The sequence below is a fragment of the Dermochelys coriacea genome, chromosome 7 (genome assembly GCF_009764565.3).
Source record: "Dermochelys coriacea isolate rDerCor1 chromosome 7, rDerCor1.pri.v4, whole genome shotgun sequence".
In the NCBI taxonomy this organism is placed as follows: Eukaryota; Metazoa; Chordata; order Testudines; family Dermochelyidae; genus Dermochelys; species Dermochelys coriacea.
The window spans coordinates 44,920,893-44,943,317 of NC_050074.1; the positions used below are offsets into that span (position 1 = coordinate 44,920,893).

Here is a 22,425-nt window from a genome sequence, read left to right on the forward strand (position 1 = left end):
TCTGTCTATTTAGCTCATCACAGAGAAGATGAAGGGGTGACTTGATCACAGTCTAAGTACCTACATGGGCAACAGAAATTTGATAATAGAGGGTTCTTCAACATAGCAGACAAAGCGATAAGATCCAATGGCTAAAAATTGATGCCAGACAAATTCAGAGTAGAAATAAGGCATTTTTTAATAGGAGGGTAATTAACCATACCAAGGGTTGTGGTGGATTCTCCAGAACTGGAAGTTTTAAAGTCAAGCCTGGATGCTTTTTCTAAAAGATCTGGTCTAGTTCAGTCACAGCTTTTGGACTTTGAAGCAAGAATTAATCCAGGGAAGTCCTATGGCCTGTGTTACATGGTGGTCAGGCAGGATGATCGCACTGGTTCTCTTCTGGCCTTAGAATCTAGAATAGCACTGCCTGTCTCTGGTGCGTAACTGTTTTAATTTTCCTTCTCCAGCCCAACTGTGTAAAGATCCAGAAATACCTGACTGGCACCTTAGGCCCTTACATCATCAATGTGACCACGGCAACCAAACTCTGCAGCCAGTTTGTCTGCAACAACCATGGCCGCTGCCTTCGCAGGAAGATGGATTCGGACAGCTACCTGCACCTGGATGCGAGCTCCTTCCAGATCCGAGTGGACACAGCTACCCACGGACCGCACGTGTCTGTGAAAGGAGCCCTCACCACCCAGCAGAGGGACAGGATGAAACAAGAGTTCACATGTCACTGCTACCAGGGCTGGAGTGGGGAACACTGCCATTCCCAGGGGCAGAGCAACCAGCTCTGGGCATGGGACTTGTGCATCCCCATGGTGGTAATGTCTGCAATATGGACGTGGGGCATGTGACCCACTTTTGCAACAACTTGTTTTCAATGTGAATTTGTGAAGCCTGTGACGTGACGTGAACCCCGGAAAAAGGAATGACAAGGAAGGAGGAAAAACAGCAGCAGGTTCTGTGCATTGGCAAGAGATCTGGAAAGTATCCAGATATTTGTGAATCCTACCAGCTCCCATGACCCCCTGTACATGACCCTTCCTTCCCCAAAGGGGGTGACGTAGTGTGAATTTTTCCCAGCATTCTTTGCAATATTTGAAGGGTGCTATCACATTCCTCACTTAGTTCAGTGACTTTCTACCAGCACAGAAGCAGCTTTAAAAATATTTATGGTGCAAATTTTCCTGAATCACAGCCAGACAAAGAACAATTTTCTATTGCTCCTTTTTAAAATATCACGCTGGTAAGGATTAGCTGTTTACAATAGAGTTACCAATGGCCACACTCTTGCCTCTTCAAGAACCATAAACATATTTAAATACATTCCTATTTATATGCAGAGTGGACTTATCCTACCCACATTGTTTTTAGGTGCCTTCCCAATGTGACCGGTGCTATTTTAACTCCTGAATGTGTGTGGTGTTGCACTCCCTCTCTTTAAGAGTGGGGGGTTGATTTTTTTAAATTAAATATTTTCCATGTGAATACCATGTTTGTGGCGTACAAGCCTGGCCCCTGACTGCTCCACCTAGCCTGGAAGTGCAAGCTGCCTCAGGAATGATCTCCAGCCTAGCTTGGAGCAATCTCCTTGGAGATCAGTAGTGAAGCTGCTAATTGAAGAGGACTCCTGTCCATTAGGAACTGCCATGAGACTAGGGAGACTTTCCAAGGGCAGTCAGCCACCCAACTCCCTTTGAATTTCAAAGGGACTTGGACATTTACCTCCCTTAGGCACCTTTAAACAGCCCAGCCTAAACTCTCTCCCCACAGGGTGCCTCTGACCGAGCAAAGGCTGAGGTGGTTTGAGTCGTAGGAATTCTTTACTTACCTAACCAGGAGGTTGCCTCTGACTCCATTTTAGGCAGTCCAGCATCAGAAGACGCTTAGGCCACATCTACACTACTAAGTTCTGTAGACTTAACTACGTCAGTCAAGGGTATGAAAAAACCACTCCCCCCCAGCCGACATAGTTAGGCCAGTAAAACCCTCAGCCTGGATACAGCTACGCCAGTAGCAGAGAGCTGCTGCTGTCATAGCTAATGTCAGTGGGAGAGGTGGTGTTCTGACACTGGCAGAAAACCTCCTTCTCTTACCATCTGTTATATCCACATGAGGGCTTCTTTAGTATAGCTATGCCAGTAAAGCATTTACAGCTTAGACAAGGCCTTAGTTGCCTCCCACCCCCAAACAATAGCACTTTTGAGACTGAGAAGGCAAGACTTCCTTTCCCATTGTAGACTGCCTTGGAGCTATATCACCCCTACGGAGAGTCAATGAAAACATTCCACATAGTTAGCCACAGCTGGCATATTTACACCTTCTATCACTCCATGGCATCAGAGTGTGCTCAACATGGGCCAGTCCAGGAGACATTAGGAAGCATGAAAGGGGTCAGGGCAGAAGACATGAGATCTCAGTCGCCCAGCTGTGAGATTAAGGCATTTGTCCTTACAGCAAAAGAAGGGAGGTATTTCCCACAGCGCTTTAAATTCTCAACAGAGACTCAACAGAGCACATAGAGTACAGCTCTCCTCCACATTATCCTGGACACGGGCAGCCAGGTTGGACCCTGAGCCAGTCTCTTGCTACTGCCGCACCTTGTCTGAACCGGGGGAATCACTAATTTGCAGCAGTTGGCATAGCTGTACCAGACCTGAGCCTTAAGATTGAAAAAGGCAAGCTGGAGATACTACACCAGTTGAGCTAATGAGTTTATTCCTGCCTGAAAAAGGGGTAGATACCAAATTGGTGCAAACCCTGCCTTGCCTTTGTCTATACTTACAGTTTGTCTGGACTCTGATTTAAAAGGGGACAGTTAGACACGTTAGGGGACACATTCTATAACTCTAGAGTAGACAAGACAGCCTAGACTTTAATGTGAGTTAATTGGTAGATAGGAACCCAAGCCTATACCCTAGGCTTCAGCTCCACCCGTTTAGAGCATGTTAAAATTGACAGGGTCTTGTCTACACTAGTTTTAGAACATGCTAGCCAGCACCTTTGAATGATGCACCTTCAAACTCTAATCAGCTTGTCCACAGCCAGCTGCTCAAACTGGGTTCTTCCTGAAGGTAAACCCAGTCAGCTCGAACCACGGTTGTATTTTAGTCACCCTGGCCACGCTCTTTAAAAGCATGGAGAAGTGAGAGTGGAGAGGCAGGTCTGAGTGACCCCTGGGAACTCTGACAGGCACAAGTCCAAGAGGGCATTTGGAAACCCACTGCAGAGGGGGCCCTGCCTCTAGCACAAGCTGGAATCTGCTCCCTCTCTGGGTACTGGTGCTCACACTTTGAGTCCCAGGCCCTCCAGGAAACTGGAGAAGGGTTAATAATAATAATGCACTGACATGTTTAGAGCAATTAGTTTGATCCTCCTGGTGTTTTGCTGCCTGAATGCCCAGCCTCCTTTTTTACCAAGAATTTCCAATACCTGTTAGAGCAGAGGGTGAGTAGTAAAACTACGGGCCCCATGTCAGTCCCCTCGTCCAACGCCTTCCCCTGCCACAGGATAGCATTCCCCGCTGCAGGTGGCTGAGCCCCGCGGAAGAGCCTGTCCACGCTAGCACACCGACTTTGCTAAGGGATTGTGTGGGAAGCAGAGGGCGCCCCAGCTGTGTTACAGCATGGCATGGGAGTGGAGCGAATGAGTGGTCACAGCCATGCTCTTGATGAGTTACACATCTTGACCCTGGAAGCTACATGAGCATGGGACAGTCAAACAGGCTCCACCCACAAACACTTATGTACAAGGTGATGGTGGGTCTACCTAGGTCTGTATATACAGAGAGAGCGAGCGAGCTTCCAGGCTTTCCTCCCAGTGTGGGTGCTATATTAGTGTCCTTTTAATCCTCACACAGTGTCAAAAACAGAGCTTCCTCTCAGAACTATGTGGACAACGGGTGAGCTGGAACAGACTCCAGCTCAGCTACCCATCACTATACGGCACAGTTAATGAGTCAAGCTAGTCTGGCAGTGCCTCAAGCAGACCTGTTATGGAAATGCCATTTATAGCCCCTTCTCCAATTACAACTGCACCAAAATAAGTGCCCTGGCCCTCCACCAGCAACCTCAAGTGTCTTAAGCATTCTGCTGTATGGGAACTACTGCAGGGTCAGAACTAGCCGAGTTCTATTTGAACCGCTATAGCCTTTGGGATGCTGCTCATTAAAGGACAATTGTCCAGACCCTGAGTTGGACCAAGGGTCCTTGCAGTCTTAGTATCACAAAGCAGAGCCTCGACCTGCTTTTTTAAAACTGTTAAAAGGATAGCTTTGTACAGCCCTCTCCTCTGGGGAAATTGTTCTGTTACAAGTCATTCAAGAGGAAGTCTCCATGAATCACCAGCGCAATAGCTGTACAGCATCTGGTCTAGAGAGATGACTGCCATGAAAGTGATTCTTCTCCAGCCCAAAGCTGGGAAAGAAAGGTGTCAATTAGAGCAAGGAGCTGGGTAGCTGATGTTAGCCTAGTCCAGGAAATAAGTGGATGGAAAGAGGAGTTATAAAAGCCAACAGATCCTTGATAGAGTATGTGGACTTGAAGCTACAGATACGTAGAGCTCTTTGGGGCAGGGAATATATCCTCATATACATTTGTCCATGGTCTATCACAATAGAGACCCAGTCTTGAGGGGGGCTTTGGTCATTTCTGTAATATAAAACATTGAACAAGAGTATCCACCTAGAAACTTTATGACGGTGAGAGAAGAGTCTTACAGAATGTGGTAGCGAAGGAAATTGAGTTTTTAAATCAACTCACAGAATTCTAAAAGCAGGGACAATTTTAAAAAAATCATCACGTTCTATGGAGCAATTTAAAAGCTTTATTGAAAAGACAAGTCCCTGGGTTTCTTAGGGTAATTTCCACCTGGGAACTAGCCACCTTCTTATAAGTTAAGTAGATTTTTAGAGAGGATGTAGAACAGACATTAATTATCTTGCTTCAACATTGCTAGCAGCTAAAAGTTATCCTGACTGGGAGAGAGAGAGTTAACGATGATTTAAGACGGGCAGAGGAGAAGGTACGACGATTTCCAAAAGTCAGTCTGGTTTGGTTTCTCCCTTCCTATCCTAAAGTTGTCTACCAAGGAATTCAGCTCTGGCAATGTTTTGAAGAAATATAACTAAATTCCATGTTTTTACAGTGACTTGGAAGAAGATGGCAAATAAACTAGCAAATCTGAGTGAAGCTGCTAGGGGGAGAAACGACCGAGGGTTTATATTACAAATTGCAGCATTACAGTGTAGACTTCGTAACATTAATTTCATCCCTGGGTTACCGTCACTGCACCTAGGGCTTTTGCAAGGTGAATTATGGGCCCGACCTGGCACCTGTCAAGTGTGGGTGCACCAGGCCCTACACGGGAAGGAGTGTGTTAGAGCGAGGCGGAGTGCAATAGCTAGAGAACTTCCACTCGAACCACAAGCAAATTGTTTTAAAAATATTTTATTCTTTAGAAAATACAGTGTTGAAGACAGTGTGTTCTGCTTCTCCTCGGCCCAAGCTCAAACCCACACTGCCGCCCAGCCTGCTCGCCTTCTCCCACACAGGCTACATCTGCCCTGTGGCTATCACTGGTTCAGTTGCGCAGCGGCAGCTCTTGTGCACATAAGGCAAAGGCCACTTCTAGCACATGACCTGCCAATTTTATCACCATGATCTAGTAGTAAAATCTCCAGAAGCTGCCAGAATCTTGCCTAGGGCTGCCCCTGCTGCAGCTATAAAGACTGATAGCACCAGTAGAGAATTTCCCCCTAAAACTCCTTAGTGTAGACAAGCTCACAGTACTACCGATGTGTGCCGTTCGGGTAGGCACTGGAGGACTCAAGGGAACCCTGAGAAATCCCCCATCCTCCTACGGAAGAGGTTCATGTCCAGTCAACCTTAACCATGCAGTTGGCAGCTGAGATAGCCCCCAGAACAAAATCAATTCCATTTGGTGTTGGTTGTACCAAGAATTTCACCATTCAGCAACATCTGGATGGCCTATGTGACACCCAGGACAGACTGGAGACCAGGTCTTCATAGATTTGGCGTCCTCAGGACAGAAACCAGCCCGATAGCATCCTAGCAGGAGGAATGAGCACCTCAGCCCATTGCTCCCACACATGCCAGCTCTGAGTTGGCCTAACCCCGAGAATGTTTAAGCTGGTGTAGAAGGGGACTCAGAAGGGCTACAGAGCTGCCCTATGGTAGGGACTGGAGTTATTCAGAGGGCAGAGAGTTCATGGAATGAGCTCTGTGGTCCCACTCTCCCCCACATGTGTCTTTCTAGGGAAGGATCAGAGAATGTGACTCCAAGGCTGCTGTGACATCTACACAGTAGCCCAGGACAGTTCCATCAGTGTGCCCTCCCTAAAAAAGCAACTTGAGGGCAGAGTAGGGATAGGTGGTCTTTCCTTCAACTCAAAAGAAATGGGGGTGAAGAAGAGAACTACTGCAGACAGCCCCATTGTGGAAGTGGCAGACGATCTTCAGGCTACATGACTCCTTTAAGTTCTTCAGTGAGCCTCCGAAGATCCCAGACACTCTCCATGCCCAAGGCCTGCCAGACATCATTCCCAAGCATCTGGTGGTCAGAGTCAACAACTCCACCCCAGGCACAAATTTAGAGGGGGGAGAAAAGTGGTTACATAGCTACCCTTACATCCCACATGATTCCAGCTACTCCAGGACCTTAAGCCTGGGGTTACTTTACGGAACAAGCAGGGCACGGAGGGGAAGTACTGACGCTGGCTACGGGTTCTCTCTTCCTTCACTGAAGTTCTGATAGGTCCTATAGTTACATTTGATCTGGACCTTCACCATTACTACATGACAATATTTTGCATCAATAGAGCACAACAATGGGATCAAAACTAACTGACGAGCCCAAACAACATAAGGTCTAGATACAGTCTGGGTGATTAGTTTACATTGTAGACTCTTTTCTAAAATGGATTAACTTTTTTCTAAAATGGGGGAGAGAGACTTAGGAGACGGAAGTCAGTGAATAGGTCAACAGCTACCATCACCCCAGATATACTTAGCGCTTACAAGATGACCAGGTCTCCATGTCCTTTCCTGGGATCAAGGGTGGCCAGACGCATGTAATCCAACACTTCCCATGAACCCTCCATGCCCAGATGAGGATGTGGAGATAAATTCCTCGCTCAGTGAAAGAGACTAGAACTCTCCTAACACAGCTGTTCCAGCACTTGCTGTCCTAGCCTCCTATAAGCTCCTGAAAAATGGACTGTGTGCACATTCCTGATGGAATGGGATAACATGAGGCACCAGCATGACAAATTAACCCCCTGCCTTGACAGAACTAACACCGATCACTCATTCACTGGATCTCACCGTGGCAGAGGGATGCCCTGGCAGGTGTTAGTGTCCCACAGCACAATATAAAATATGGGTGGAATAGGTCCCTGCATGCATAGGATACCCACCCTATATGTGGACCCTTTCACATAACTTTCCCAAAGGTACAGAGCTAAGGTACAGATAGGCAGACAGTTCAGCAACATCCAGAAATGTCAGCAATGGCTGCGCAATTAGAACAGGAGCCACAGAAGATGCAACTACATCACTTCGCGGGGAAAGCAGGAGTCCAGGTCTGTAAAGCCATTGACCTCTAGAGAGGGAGGAAGGGATACTCCCCTCCCTCCCACATGGCTGGATATTTCATGGTTTGGTCACAAGAGAATCCCGCTGACTAGTTTCCATCACTCTTGGCAGGAAATGCAAGAGTTCTACTGAAAAGCCCGTGGTGAAAACCCAGCTCAGACTGGGACCTGTTGGATAGTCTGTGCTTGGGAAGGTGACTGAGGCCCCTAAGCTAAAATCCCTGGCAATGACTGCCTATGTCTCCTGCCAGGTCAAGACTTACCCCAACCGACTGATGGGCATCAGGAAGTCAGCTGCCCCAATGCTGCCATGATCAGCTCCAGGCGGTAAGGCTAGCAGCCAAACTCCTGGGGGCTAAAGGACTGCTGAAAACCTAGCAACAAGGAGACAGATGGGCTGAGCCAGGGGGCTGGTAAAATCCCTTCCTCACCACCTCCCCGTCTTGCGCTGTACACCAAGCCACCACCATTTCCTGCCTGGAAGGGGCAAACTGACCTCAATCCAGACTCTTCCTCCTCAGGGACTGGGACAATCCCTGCTGCAGAAAAATCAACCTGGCTGATACCTTCTTCAAAAGTTTCCATGGCAGCCAAGAGAACAAAAACAAACAATGGCTTTGAGTCTAATGGAACAGACTGTGTAGAAAAGGCTGAGTCCCCTCAGATGTGATACAAACAAACAGACGAATCAGAGGCTGCCTAGGGGCCGGAATGTCGTGTGCATTAAATATGGTGACCTACAGAACAAACATCTACTAGGTGGATTTTCAAAAACTGCAACTCTCCCCCTTTCCCAGCAACAATCCTGACGCTCTAATATACGTGGGCCTGGACAGCACATGCTCCTTCCTCATCACCACCACAGCTCACCTCACCTTTCCTCATGGGCCACAGCTCTCACCTTTGTCCCTCGGAAACCCTCTCCCTAGACACCTCTTCGCCCATCCTGGTTTACGTGGATCTACAACAGTCTTTTTCAGGCACCAAGCATTCCCGGTCAGGGTGAACGGACAGCCCTGCTAATCAGAGTGCAGAATGCAACAGATAAACCTGCTGCTGTTAATGTTCCCACAGCCCAGCAAAACCGCACCGTTAATGATCAGTGTGACCGTGTACTGTAGCCCACAGCTATAAGTGGCTACCCCCACTGCCCTGGTGGATGAGTACAGTGCTGGAATGAAGGATGGAGATGCAAGTGCTGGGCATAATGAAAGGTTAAACCATCGCATGAGAATGAATGAGGTTATGGGTGGACTGGGATGCACAATGCACACCTGGTTGGCTGTGGGTTGCTACCCTATGTTCAGAAGTCCCTGTGACTTTGGACAGTGAATTCAGGACTGAATGAGTGTCAGAGGTTCAGGAATGGATCTTAGTGGCAGGATGGTAATGCAGCCGTGGGCTGGGAGTGAGCGTCACGAGATATGTTCTTGCACCAGTGTGGTACAGTGAGGCAGCCCAGAGCCAGGTACTGGAGATCATGGGTCCAGTGAATCTGCCTGGGTTCAGCTCCACTGGACCCATGATCTAGTGAGGTGGCTGGAGCTGCAAGAGGATCAAAGCCCAGACAAAGAAGAGCTGCCAGCAGGGGTTGATGGCTCAGGGCTAGCCTCCCTTGTCCTCTCAACACAGCTGTCATGAAGCAAATCTGAGACAAAGGGAATACAGCATTTGGTTTAACTGCCTGCCAGAGAATTTCACACATCACAGGTAGGATACAGCTTGAAATTTCTTTAGTAGAGCAGAATCCAGTACCACAGGTCTAGGGGAGAGGGTTGCTTCTTCTGGGCTGCTCTGTCAGAAAAACCAATGGGTGGAAATGGAGGTGACAAGAGGAGCCTTCATACCTGGATACACAAATCCAAGGCAAATCATGGACTGTGAAACACACAGAACAGCTCTCCGAAAGCCACAGCCTTTCCGCCCACAGGTGAGGAACTGCCTGGCTTTCACTCACCTAGGCAGCATGCCATTGCTCTTGGGGGTTTACTGATCACAGACCACCTGCCCCTTGAGTGCATTCATGCCAAGCCTGCCAGCCTCAGGGTGAAGTTGCCCTGCTGTTGTTGGGAATGCCAAGGCAGCGTTCCTGCCCCATGCTCCCCAGATCCCACACACCAGTAGAGCAGCTGGGCCCCTTCCTCAGGGAGGCAGCCGTCTGGCAAGTATGTACCAGGGCACAGACTAGCTGAGGAGACTGTTCCACAGAGGGGAGTTGTCAAGATTTAGGGACTTGGACACAGAGAGCAGAGGTCTGTAGCAACACATTCAAGGGGAGGGGGAAAGCCTTTGGCTTTCACCATCAGATCAATCCCAACCAGGATTTCATTCCAAGGCCGCTGCATAACATGGCTTATTGGTAAGTGAGCCCTTCAAACAGTGCAGGCAACAGGTAAACCAGGTCACAAGGCAGGTGAAGTCACAAGAGCATCAGTTTAAATCTCATTTCAGACTAGAACAACGATTCTGCTCAGGAATTACACAACAAAAGAGCGAGGGGGAAAAAAAATAAAAAAAACCACCCACAGACCCCTCCCCTGCCCCCAGATTCTTTGCCCCCTCCCACCCCCCAAATGAAGCCAGGTGTTCATGATTTTACTAAAGAAGAGGGGGAGGGAAAGCCTCTCTGGGCTCAGTGGGCAGGTTCGGAAGTGGAGACGTGGATCCCGTGGAAACAACTCTTCTGGGTGCCATTGGAAGTTCACAGGCCTGTTCCTGACCCGACTTCCTGCCCTTTGGGATCTAACAGTCCTCGCCATTCTCCCCTGGCCCTTTGATCAGTCGCTTCTGTCCCCGTTTTCCCACGGGGCCCCTGGGCTTGGCGAATGCCTGCTTGAAGGCATGCTGCTTGGGGTGGACCTCATCGTACAGGAACTCCGCAGTCAGCTCGGCTCCGTCGTCAATCTCGATCTGGCACACAAATGGCACAGGAGGGAGGGATTAACTCCACAACACTGATTTCTGATGCCCTTGAGCCATTGTGGGGAGAGAATGGGGGCCTTCTCCCCCCCCAGCTCCGAGACAAGAGCCCTTCACCTCTGCACCTTGATGACCCATGGAGCAAAACCAACTCCCTCCTTTCCACCCAGTGTCCTCTCCCCATCATCTGGCTGGGCTCAGGGAGCTGAGACTTCTTGTTCTTCAGAGCCATATGGCTTCCTGGAGCATCACTGGCACAATCATCATGCTCCAGGCAGCCCTTGGCGGGAAGCAGTTACCTTGGCACCATGCCACCAGCCAGCCTCTCCACCATACATTCAAAATGCTTGCTCTGTGGCTGCCTGCGGGACCGTGGCAACGAAAATGACAGACAACACCCCTAACACCTACACATCACTGCAGGTGAACGCTAGTTTGGATTTGCACCCGCTATGAGGGGACGGATCAAAAGGGCACCAGAGCCTCACCGTGAAAGGCCATGAAAAGCAGGAGGAAGGACAGGGGCAGCTGACAGCCTCACATAGCTGAGCTAGTGCCTGACACCCAAGAGGCAAGATTTCAGGCCAGACAGAAAACACATCTCAGACCCCAAAATAAGCCCAACCTCCATTGATTTGATGCTGGTTTTTAAATCAGACATTTGAGATGGGAAGAGACTTATGAGGTCCTCTAGTCCAGTGTTTCTCAACTGGTCCATGGACTGGCGCCAGTCTCTGACATCTCCCTGATGCAGCAAGCCAGTCTCTGGGATCAAAAAGGCTGAGAAACACTGCTCTAGTCTATCCCTGAGGAAACAGTCCTGCATTGGCCCCTTCAGTATGTTCTCCTGTACACTACCCAGGCCACCCTGAAATGACTCAAGGGATGGGGCTTTCGCTACTTCTCTTAGACGTCGGTAGGACAGTGCCCTTGGATGTTCACCTTAAATGTTCCCTTGCTCAACTCTCAGGTGGGTTCCCTTTGGAACACCCAACAATTTCACTCTCTCTTCTTTATGCCCTCCACAGACTGGCAGAAAGGTGCGTGTCTGCTCTCTGTTGTCCAGCTGGGGGGCATGACCTGCTGGCCTAGTGTGAGGGGACAAGGCAGGAAACAAACACAGATTTACCTTCTTTGTAATCTCCAGGGAGAACTCCTGCTCCACAGTGTCGAGCAGCCGGCTCTTGCAGCTGGAGTACAGCATACGCTCCTTAATGCCACACCTGTACCCAGGCATGGAATAAATGAACACTGCAAGAGAGCAAGACGGTCAACATAACCCCAGCCTCAAATGTGGAGGAACATCTGCAAACGGAGATCCAGCAGTGAGAATCCAGCCCTAGATCCTGCCCAGCTTGGCCCTGCATGCCCACAAGAGTGCCACACATGCAGTCCCGTGCCAAGCTCGCTACCACACAGACAGGACTGAGACAGCAAAACTACCATGGAGAGGAAACGGGGGGGGGGGGGGAAGAGGGGGAGGGGAAGGGGGTGAGAATACACACAACACCAAGAGAAAGACTCCTGTAGCCAAACAGCTTCCTCCTCCTAGGACTAAATATTCTGGTGCCTGCAACCAGACTGCCCCAGATACATCCTTGGCATTGGCTTCCACAGCACTTCAGCAGCAGTGTGGGTCAGGGGTCCTGGTTTAAAGGGGGCCTCTGCTGGCATGCGAGGCGCTAGTGGCAGGTGAGTGGGCAAATGCCCTTCAGCGGAAGGGCATGAACGGGAACTGGTTCAAGATCCCCAAACAGCTGAAGGTAAAGAATGGCATGGTGAGAACAAAACGAATAGCCATCTGCCTGCCAGGATGACAGCAGGCCAGCAAAGGCATCCGCCTACTGACTCAGTCACTGGAATAGCAGCGGCTCGTGCGGAGGGGAAGATCTCTCTGGCTGGAGCCAAGCCTTACACAGGAAAACTGCACTGCACACGTGGGCAGAACATAGAGTAATGCCACATCTGCCCAGGGCAGGGGGGGACTGGGGTCTGACCCAGGCGCTCTCTCCCCTAGGGGGTACCGGTCGAGAGGGCCAAGCACCGTGCAGAGCTTACCCACAGACTCCAGGTAGTCTCCCTCATGAGAGTGCTTATACAGGAAGAAATGATAGCGAGCGGAATCCTGGGGGATCCTTTTGGGGAGGTCTGCTAGCTCCGTGGCATTGGTATGGACCAGATCAATAGTCTCCCGTTCAAGATCCAGTTTCTGGTTAAAGGGGAGAAGGGGAAGGGAGAAAGAGTTCAGCATAAAACACTGAAATCAACACTCAGAGGCTCAGCAGACTCAAGGAGAGCCTGGGGGCCGGGGCAGGAATTGGGGGAACAGGAGAGCTTAGGGGGAACTGAAAAGTGCAAGGGAGACGGCCACTGCCTCCTTACCAGCTGGATGTAATTGATTTTCTTCTGCTTTAACAACAGGATGGCCTGCTGCGCATCAGCCTGCAGCGGGAAAGCCAGGCCTTGCAGAGTCTGGTGTTTACTCTCCACACTGATCTCGGTCTTCACCTGGGAACAGAGACCCCAACGTCAGACTGGACAGAGACGAAACCAGAGAGAGGAGGAGGAGAGGGGTTGGATAAAGGGAACAAAACCAAACACAAACTGCTACTCTAACCTAGCTACGATGGGTCACTCACAGCTCACTGAGCAATAGGATCTCCTGGGGAGCCCTCGCCAGGAGAGCAGTGCCTGCCAGGATGGCATGCCCACAGAGCACCAGTGCATGCAAAGCCAGCTGCAGTGCTTTCCAGGCTGATCAAAGCTGAGGGATTCCAGCAGGGGGAACACCCTTTGCTTTGCCTCATTGAGAGCATTAACCCCAGGAAGAAGGGTCATGGCCTAGCTGGCCAGTGCATGTTGTGTGAGAAATCAGCCCCAGAGAACATAGGGGGCCAGGGCTGCAGTGAGGAGTGATCCTGAGCAGCACACGGACACCCAGTCAGCAGAAGCGCTCCCGAATCCATACGACTGACCAAGAGATGGTACACTCCCATCCCGGACACACGGACATCCCCCTGCCATGGCCCCTTGAGGCTGCACTATTGCAATATGCTTCCCCTGGGGAGGACTCTGAAGGCCACCAGGGAACAACAGCTGGTGCAACACAGAGCATCCCACCTGCTTAGTGCAGCAAACTATCCGGACATGGCACTAACTCTGCCAGACCGGGTACAAGTCAGTGTTTTGCTGCTTATCTCTCAGGTCCTAAACAGACACTAGGCACTCACCCCCTGCAGCAACTATATTCAACGGGGACAAAGAAGCTTATTCCCACTGGTGCCTGGGACAGGGCACTCTCCGAAGAGGGGCCTCAGCTATGGGATTCACCACTGATGGAGATCACGTTGAGCCTGGGGCTTGCCACCATTAACACAAGCAGCAAGACAGGCCACTTTCAACACCTCTCCTCTTAAGGTTAAGGGGATGACCCCACTAAGGGCTTGAGGAACTAATCTCAGAGACTGCACCAGTAAGGAAGCTTCTGAGAAGCAAAGGGAGAAGGGATAGAAGATTTCCTCTTCCCCAACCTTAGGATTCCCAAGAACGTTAAAGCTAAGCAAGCAACTCAGACACCACCATTACAAGCACCTTAAGACATACCATGTAATAAAATAGGTGGGTTATTGACCTAGAAACCCCTCATGTCCCTCATTCTCATTTGAACTTCTTCAGAATTCAGTAGCACCAGCCTGTTGCCCAGGATCTCGAGAGAGGCAGGAGAGATTCCAAGCCTGCTGCACCCTTCAAACTGATACATTTACATGGACATACAGGGGAGAGTCCTAGCGAAAAGTCACATTTACCACAACGCCAACAAAATTCAATAGTTGTCTAACTTCACTAAAATTCTCAGTTTTCTAATAAAAATACAGCTGTCAGACAGCCAACACTAAATCAAAACACCAGGCACTAGGCTGCTTATCATAATGGAAATTTAAGACTTCCCAAGGCAGGGGGATTCTTTGGTCTCAAGCAGCCCTGCTGTTCATTCTGGAGGGCTGGTTCAGAGATTTACATGGCCATGTGAAGTGAGAGGCAAGGACTACAGAGAATCTACTCTGAATTCCACCTGGGAGAACCATCTTCCCACAGACTTTCCAGGTCAGCTTATTCATGTGGGCTGCTCTGTGTTCAGAGAAAGGTCTCGATGATGAGTTTTCCCCACAGCTAATCCCTTTCTAAGTGGATGAGTGGTGAGGAAAGTTTTCACTGCGGGAGATGCCCTCAGCTCATCATTGCTCATGGCTGGTTATAAATAACTGCGTGCATGAGAGAGATAATCAAGCACACGGGATTCTGCAGCTGGGGGAACTTCAAATGAAACAGGAATGGGAAGCGACTGTGGTATTTTCTTGCTCAAAACTGTATTTCCATTCTCTAGCATTTGGGGGGTTTTGGCCCATATTTCTCAGCCACAAAAACCCCTTGTTGCACAATGGCTTTAGCCAGTTTTGCCATGCAAGGACATCTTCAGTAGAGCTCTGAGGAGAATCCGCTTAGGGTCTCATGAGACAACAACATACTCGGTCGCCGGGTCCTCTACTGCCATCCCAGGACTTGCTCTGCAACTCTCCAGCTTTGTTCTGTGTTTGTACAGCACCTAGCACAATGGGGTCCTGGTCCTTGACTGGGGTTCCCAGGTGCTACTGCTATAAATAATCTCTCTTCCAAATTTTGGGGTTTTGTGACATAGTAAGATTTTGCTTGAGATTTTTAATTCTCAATACAGGCTTCCAATGAATAATCGACTAACATTTGTGCACCATTAGTTCTGGATAAAATAAATGGATCCCCCATCCCCCAGATTCCCACTGAGAATGCCATAGGTGATAGGGAAAATCTCTCAGAGCAAGCCCTGGAAAGTGGAGGTAAGCAGCAGGCACATGACCCTTTATGTTAAAGGCTTACAGCGGACCACTCTAACAAGGAATATCTGCATCAACAAATCCACTCTCCAGTGCACCCAAATCCACTTCAAAGGGGGGGGGGAAGCAAAGGAACCACAGATTTTTTTTCCATTGGAAATTCAACTTCCCCCACCAAGTAGCTTACTCTTCACATCTCTCTCAGCAGTGTGAGAGGCACTGCTCAGAGTACAGCTTCCGTGTGCAAGTGTTTAAAAAGAAGAGACAAAAATCCCACTCAGGAGAGGAGGTGAAGAATGAGAGAAGAAAGAATCCCTCAGACACAGCTCAAAGCACAACACAGGCAGGCAACACAGCGTACCTCCTCAGGGCTGGGGAATTCTACCAGCGCGGGGCAGCACCAACAGCCCACTACCATCTGTCACATGGGATACAGGGAGACGGAGCCACATCAGTGTCAGAGAAGAGAATGGCTCTCTGAAAAGCCTCACGCTTCAGCTCAGTGACTAGAGGCTGCTAAGCACCGAGAGTACCGAATGTGCTCTAAAAGCCATGTTGGAAAGGCTGCCTTCCATTGGGGCGTCAGGGCTGTTCCACTCTAGCTGGCCCTGGTTGTACAGTGGTTTCCATTGTAACTCCCAGATTCAGCTGCTTTCTGAAAACACCCATCTTTCAGGCTCAGGCTCTGCTTCCATGGGAAGGTATTTTACTTGAGCAAAGATGGTTCAGCCATTTTTGAGTGAGGAAAAAAATCACTCCTCACTTTCCCTTAGAAAACAATGACTTTTTTAAGTAAGTGACAGTACAGCCAAAATAGCTTCGAGCCGATGGCTGAAAAGTGTGAAGGAAATAGTCACCTCTGAGTACCAGCGCACAGCCAGACCTCACAAGGACATGGGTTTGATTTGGTGGAGTTATCCACATTTGCAAATTGCATACTGAGCAGTCAGAGCGACTTGTGTGTGTGCTAATCTTTACAGCGCTGCAAACCAGCGAGATTGTGTGTGCCACGATCTATTACTGATAACACTGTTAAGCACTTTTCAGCCATAGTACTTTATACAAGGGAGGCAAGTAGCATTATCCTTTTTATACAGATGGGGAAACTAAGGGATTCGAAAGATTAAGTGACTTGTCAACAGTCACACAAGGTTAGGGACAGAGCAGGAACTAGAACTCGGGTCTGTCAACCACACACTGAACCTACTGCCCTGAATCACTCAAAAGTGACCAGGAACCCTTCACAAATGGGAGTATCTGGTAAATGACACCCACCCCTCTTGCTTTCCACCCCAAACATGGCCCCCTTGGGAAAATGTGCACAGCAGGGCTGGAAGCATGGAGATCCCACTTCTTCTTGCCCTAAAATGATTCTCTGGCCTTCACAACCCTTACTGACACCTCAGAGAAAGAGGAACAGGTGCAAAGAAGAGCTACCAGGCTGATCAGGGGAATGGTGGGCCTATCCTACGAGAGGAGACCTTGGCTCCTTCAGGCTAGCAAAAAGACGACTGAGAGGCAATATCGCTGCTCTCTATAAGTACATTGGGGTAAATATCAGGGAGGGTGAAGAGCTATTTAAACTAAAGGACAAAGTTGGCACAAGAACAAATGGCTATTAACTGGCCATCAGCAAACTCGGGCTGGAAGTTAGAAAATTTATAACCATGAGGAGGATGAGGTTTAACAGGCCTGCAGCTAACTTCTGGTTTATGCCTTATGTCCTAAAAGCTCATGCTACAGAACTTCAGCAGGAGGGATCAGACTAACCTATTCCACCCAGTATATTCAGTTTGTTTTTTATATGTCCTTCCTCTGAAGCATCAGGGATGGCCAGGAAAGGATGGCCAGGGCTCTGAGATGACACAAAAGGATTCTGTGTCTCAGGTGCTGGGCTGGCTGGCTGTTGCCCACATGCTCAGTGTCTAACTGATGGCTACATGTGGGGTTGGGAAGGAATTTCCCTCCACATCAGATTGGCAGTGACCTTGGGCGTCTTTCCCCTTTGCAGGTCAGTTGCCAGGATTATTGGAGTATAACTAATTTCATTGTCTCCCTGCCGCAGCAGGGTCCTTGGGCACTGGTGAACCTTGGTCCCTCCTATTCTCTGCCTGTGGAATACAACAGTCTAGTCTCCCGTGGGCGGCAATATTTTTGTCTAATTTGGGTTTCCGGGTTTAGTAAACAGGTGGCTGGGTGGTGTTTAATGGCCTGTGAGATGCAGGTGGTCAGACTAGATGCTTTGGCGATCTTTTGGGGCTTAAACTCTGACTTCCCAAGAGTAGGAGGTAGCAAATAAGACCATGCAGAGACTTGCCCAGGGGTGGCTTAGCAGCTCATTCCCTACAGAAAATAATCCAAAAGGAATTGGGAGCATGGGACTGAGTAAAGCAGGCACAAGAGAAGACTCCAGAGCAAGACAGAGGCGTGGGGAGAATGTGCAAAATATCCAGAGGCCAGCCTACCATCTCAGTGCTAGAGTCCTGCAAGCAGGAGTCCTGGGAGCATGGGGAGAGGAGAAATCAGTTCAGCAACTCAGCAAAACAGAGGGGTAGCTCCCCATACATTTCTCAAACAAACGAAGGGGGTGGAGAACACTTCCCTTTCAGGAAGGGGGTGGGGTCTGGACAAAGTATGGCACACAGAGAGTGTTTTAAAGGAGAGGAGGGGAATGGACACACCAGAGTAGAGAAGCCTACCATGTCACTGCTGGAGGCCAGGGAGCGCAGATCCTGGGAGCACAACAACAACAACAAAAACAAAACAAAACAAAACAAAACAAAAAAGCACAAAACATCAGTGCCAAGCAACCCACCTCCAGAAGGGAGAATCCATTCAGACCTGCTAATGGGATTCTGCATTGGTGGGGTGGGGGCTGACAGAGCTAATGCAGAGAGAGGTGGAAGATGAAGACTAGAAGACGACTCTGGACCTCTTTGTTGTGGCCGGCTCGGCTCCTCAGTTACCACTGATCCCTCACACATTTTGGATGATTCTCTCTAGAGCAATAAGAAAAGGAGTACTCGTGGCAATTTAGAGACTAACAAATTTATTAGAGCATAAGATTTCATGAACTACAGCTCACTTCATCGGATGCATTTGGTGGAAAAAACAGAGGGGAGATTGATATACACACACAGAGAACATGAAACAATGGGTTTATCATACACACTGTAAGGAGAGGTTTCAGAGTAGCAGCCTTGTTAGTCTGTATTCGCAAAAAGAAAAGCAGTACTTGTGGCACCTTAGAGACTAACAAATTTATTAGAGCATAAGCTTTCGTGAGCATCCGATGAAGTGAGCTGTAGCTCACGAAAGCTTATGCTTAATAAATTTGTTAGTCTCTAAGGTGCCACAAGTACTGCTTTTCTTTTTACTGTAAGGAGAGTGATCACTTAAGATGAGCCATCACCAGCAGCAGGGGGGGAAGGAGGAAAACCTTTCATGGTGACAAGCAAGGTAGGCTATTTCCAGCAGTTAACAAGAATATCTGAGGAACAGTGGGGGGTGGGGTGAGGGGGAGAAATACCATGGGGAAATAGTTTTACTTTGTGTAATGACTCATCCATTCCCAGTCTCTATTCAAGCCTAAGTTAATTGTATCCAGTTTGCAAATTAATTCCAATTCAGCAGTCTCTCGTTGGAGTCTGTTTTTGAAGCTTTTTTTGTTGAAGGATAGCCACTCTTAGGTCTGTAATCGAGTGACCAGAGAGATTGAAGTGTTCTCCAACTGGTTTTTGAATGTTATAATTCTTGATGTCTTTTTTGTGTCCATTCATTCTTTTACGTAGAGACTGTCCAGTTTGGCCAATGTACATGGCAGAGGGGCATTGCTGGCACATGATGGCATATATCACATTGGTAGATGCGCAGGTGAACGAGCCTCTGATAGTGTGGCTGATGTGATTAGGCCCTATGATGGTGTCCCCTGAATAGATATGTGGACAGAGTTGGCAACGGGCTTTGTTGCAAGGATAGGTTCCTGGGTTAGTGGTTCTGTTGTGTGGTGTGTGGTTGCTGGTGAGTATTTGCTTCAGGTTGGGGGGCTGTCTGTAAGCAAGGACTGGCCTGTCTCCCAAGATCTGTGAGAGTGATGGGTCGTCTTCCCATTGTTTCATGTTCTCTGTGTGTGTGTATATCAATCTCCCCTCTGATTTTTCCACCAAATGCATCCGATGAAGTGAGCTGTAGCTCACGAAAGCTTATGCTCTAATAAATTTGTTAGTCTCTAAGGTGCCACACGTACTCCTTTTCTTTTTGCGAATACAGACTAACACGGCTGCTACTCTGAAACCTGTCATTATGCAAGTCTCTAGAGCAATGGATCCCAAATTGCAGACCATGGCCCAGCTGTAGTCCAGAGCACCTCCCAGTGCTCAGAGGAATTAATGAAAGCCAAGAAGTAGGAGACTGGGGAGTCAGAAGGGGAGATGGATCCATACAAGGATCTCTCTTCTGAAAAAATGTTTCAGAAGCAGTGGTCTAGAGGCCTTGAAGAATCAAAGACCAAACATACCTCAGCACCACAGAGGGCAGATGGCCTTCAGGCCAGAGCTGAGATTTGTTTAGTGGAGCAATGTTAGGTGCTCCATAAATAAATATTGTTGGGGGTCTGAGTACCATCTCCTGCCCAGATCGATGCTCACATAAAAGAGTGGCATCTCCACAGGCAGGACTAGCATGAATAGAGAGTGAAGGCTTCAGCATAAGCTGTAAAAATCAGTATTAAAATTGTAATGCCCTTCGATTAATTGGTCCAGCGCTCTCTCAAGAGCTACCCAGAGTATCACCATCTGAGATCTAGATCTAGCTACATTAGAATGGGATGAATATCTTAATCCAGGACATCAACACCCTACAAATGTTGCCACCAGCTAGCTCTTTCACTACTAACTTCAAACAAAGGCTTGAGATATATGCAATGTGTTGTAACAAACTGTCTAGTGTGTGCATATCACTGCCCCCTACTGAACGGCATGGGCACTGACTGATTGTGTTTCATAGGCTCGACCATGCTAAAAGAGATGCACTGTTCCTGTGACGTTTCAAGTGGCCATTGCGTACGGCAAATTGACAGCTTCAGTGGCCATGGATGTTACAATATTACAAAACCTAGGAAACTTTCAGGTTCCAGCCATTAACTCAAAAGTGTTGACATGAAATTTTCCATCATTGGTCTCTGCATGAAGGTGAGAGAACTGCAACAAAATTTTATCAAGAGATTTTGAGTGGAGGGAAAAGAAATACACTTCTCCATTTACATACATACATACCCCACACTTTTAGACAGGGCTACAGGACAAATGTCTGAAGTTTGAGTTCTATGACCATGCCACATTTCATGGAGCTAGTGCTTAACTTAGTTAAAAATGGTTTGAATTTAACCACTATATTAGTGTTTGAAAATTAACAGCATGTTAGGTAAGGTGCTTAATTCTAGATGGGCACACTTCCAACAGATGCAGTGAAGTTAGGGAAGTGGGCACGTTGATTCAAAGAGCATACATGCTTGTCTGGCAAAACTAGAGGAGCTGTAAGCTGCAGAAAGCAAATCGGAGTGGAAAAAGGAATTCACTAGCACAATACCTCCAGATTCTAATTTTCCCTTAAAACGCCTAGGAAATTAAATGAAGGTGAAGGGGATCAACGTTAATGCAACAGTAAGGCTGAAAGATTGAGTGCTCAATCGTCAGAAAATCCCAAAAGGTTTAAGGTTGCTCTGGCAACATTAAATATGCCACATACCATAATTGCAGTATTCTCTCCTCCTTTCCCTTAATAGATTAAGGCTTACATTTAACATCTATAGACACCATTAAACATACAGGATGTGCAGTAAGGCAGAGTTAACTTTATATTTAGGAATTCCTGACTTGGAGTCTTTGCATCAATGCCACAAAGTTTGCAAGATCAATTGTTTTTGCATTTAATCATCAGTTTATTAGATCCATTCCCAACTAAGGCAGCCCTGGCTGGTTCTGAACCCATACACAAAACTGGTATTCCAGAGAGACTCTGGCTGTGGCTTCATTTAAAAAAAAACCAAGATGTGGGGTTTTAAACCACAGGATAACAAATGTGTGTTAGCTATCGCACTGTAAAACTGTAGTGGAAACACAGTTTCCACTGTAGTTTTTACCATGAGAAAGCCAGATGAGACTAACCCTACACCCCTGACCTGTAGTTCATCTAACCTACCTACCTCACAGTAAAAACTACAATACACCTTTTTTTGGCAGTGAAAACCAGGCCTCCATGTACCTATTCTCTATCACAATGCACAGTAACCGATAGTTGTGCTCTAATAAATCAAACAGCCCATCCTCACTGCTTCACCTTCTACATTCAGCCCCCACTCAACTGGTTTGCCTTGTTCCCACCGCTCTTAAGCTATTTTTATTGCTTATGGAATACCACAGATGCCTCAGATTCCAGGTCTATTATAACAGCAGAGTGCAGGATTCCCATCCTGAACAGATGGGACGTATGCTGACTCTTGCTACAGACCTATCAGCAGATCCATTAGCAAACAGTTGTAATCTTTGCTTCCTGCATGTCTGAGATATAGTTTGACCCAATCTGATGGCCATGGCTGGCCTGCAAGTTGCATGGTAGTTCAAACTCTCTAAAACTGAAATCGTATTTTCTGACTGTGTAAGCAGTGTTCAAATCCCCAAATGTTTTCACTTTTTTTAGTCTCCCCATTGCATTTAAAGAGCAACCCATTAACAGCAGCTTCTTATGGACAAAAGGAAATTAGCTGTTTCCATGCATTTCACATGAGCAGCAGCAGCAGTCATGTAAGATGCATGAAAACATTATCGAGGTCTTACACCATACAAGAAGTTTCCCATGCTTTCTGAAAACCAAACATACACAGAACTCATCCTGTCAACATGAAACCCATGGATATTTCGCTTCCTATGAATTCTAGAAAGCACAATATCTATGTTTCTCATATCTTTTTGCCTACATCTTCTTCTGGGCTGTGTGCTTTATGCTTTCTCAGCCTGAAGCCTTCTGTCTTACCTTCTGCCG

The 22,425-nt window shown here is 48.0% G+C and overlaps 2 protein-coding genes across 8 annotated transcripts in view; one reads left to right on the forward strand and one right to left on the reverse strand.

The window, feature by feature from the left end:
- Positions 1 to 2,435, forward strand: part of LOC119858508 (hyaluronidase-4-like) — a 31,793-nt gene extending 29,358 nt beyond the window's left edge. For all 3 annotated transcript variants that reach the window (XM_038409267.2, XM_038409269.2, XM_043518187.1), the window contains exon 4: positions 450 to 2,435. In XM_038409267.2, coding sequence (XP_038265195.1) covers positions 450 to 842 — 393 coding nt within the window. In that variant the 3' untranslated portion in view covers positions 843 to 2,435. The remainder of the gene's footprint in view (positions 1 to 449) is intronic.
- Positions 1 to 22,425, reverse strand: part of TWF2 (twinfilin actin binding protein 2) — an 87,101-nt gene that overhangs the window by 400 nt on the left and 64,276 nt on the right. For 4 of the 5 annotated variants that reach the window (XM_043518188.1, XM_043518190.1, XM_038409271.2 and 1 more), the window contains 4 exons: positions 12,902 to 13,027; positions 12,578 to 12,728; positions 11,649 to 11,770; positions 5,420 to 10,510 (listed from right to left, as the gene is read on the reverse strand). In XM_043518188.1, the coding sequence (XP_043374123.1) occupies positions 10,343 to 10,510; positions 11,649 to 11,770; positions 12,578 to 12,728; positions 12,902 to 13,027 (567 nt within the window). In that variant the 3' untranslated portion in view covers positions 5,420 to 10,342. Of the gene's footprint in view, positions 1 to 5,419; positions 10,511 to 11,648; positions 11,771 to 12,577; positions 12,729 to 12,901; positions 13,028 to 22,425 lie in introns of those variants that run through there. The other variant, XM_043518189.1, reaches the window with a different exon arrangement.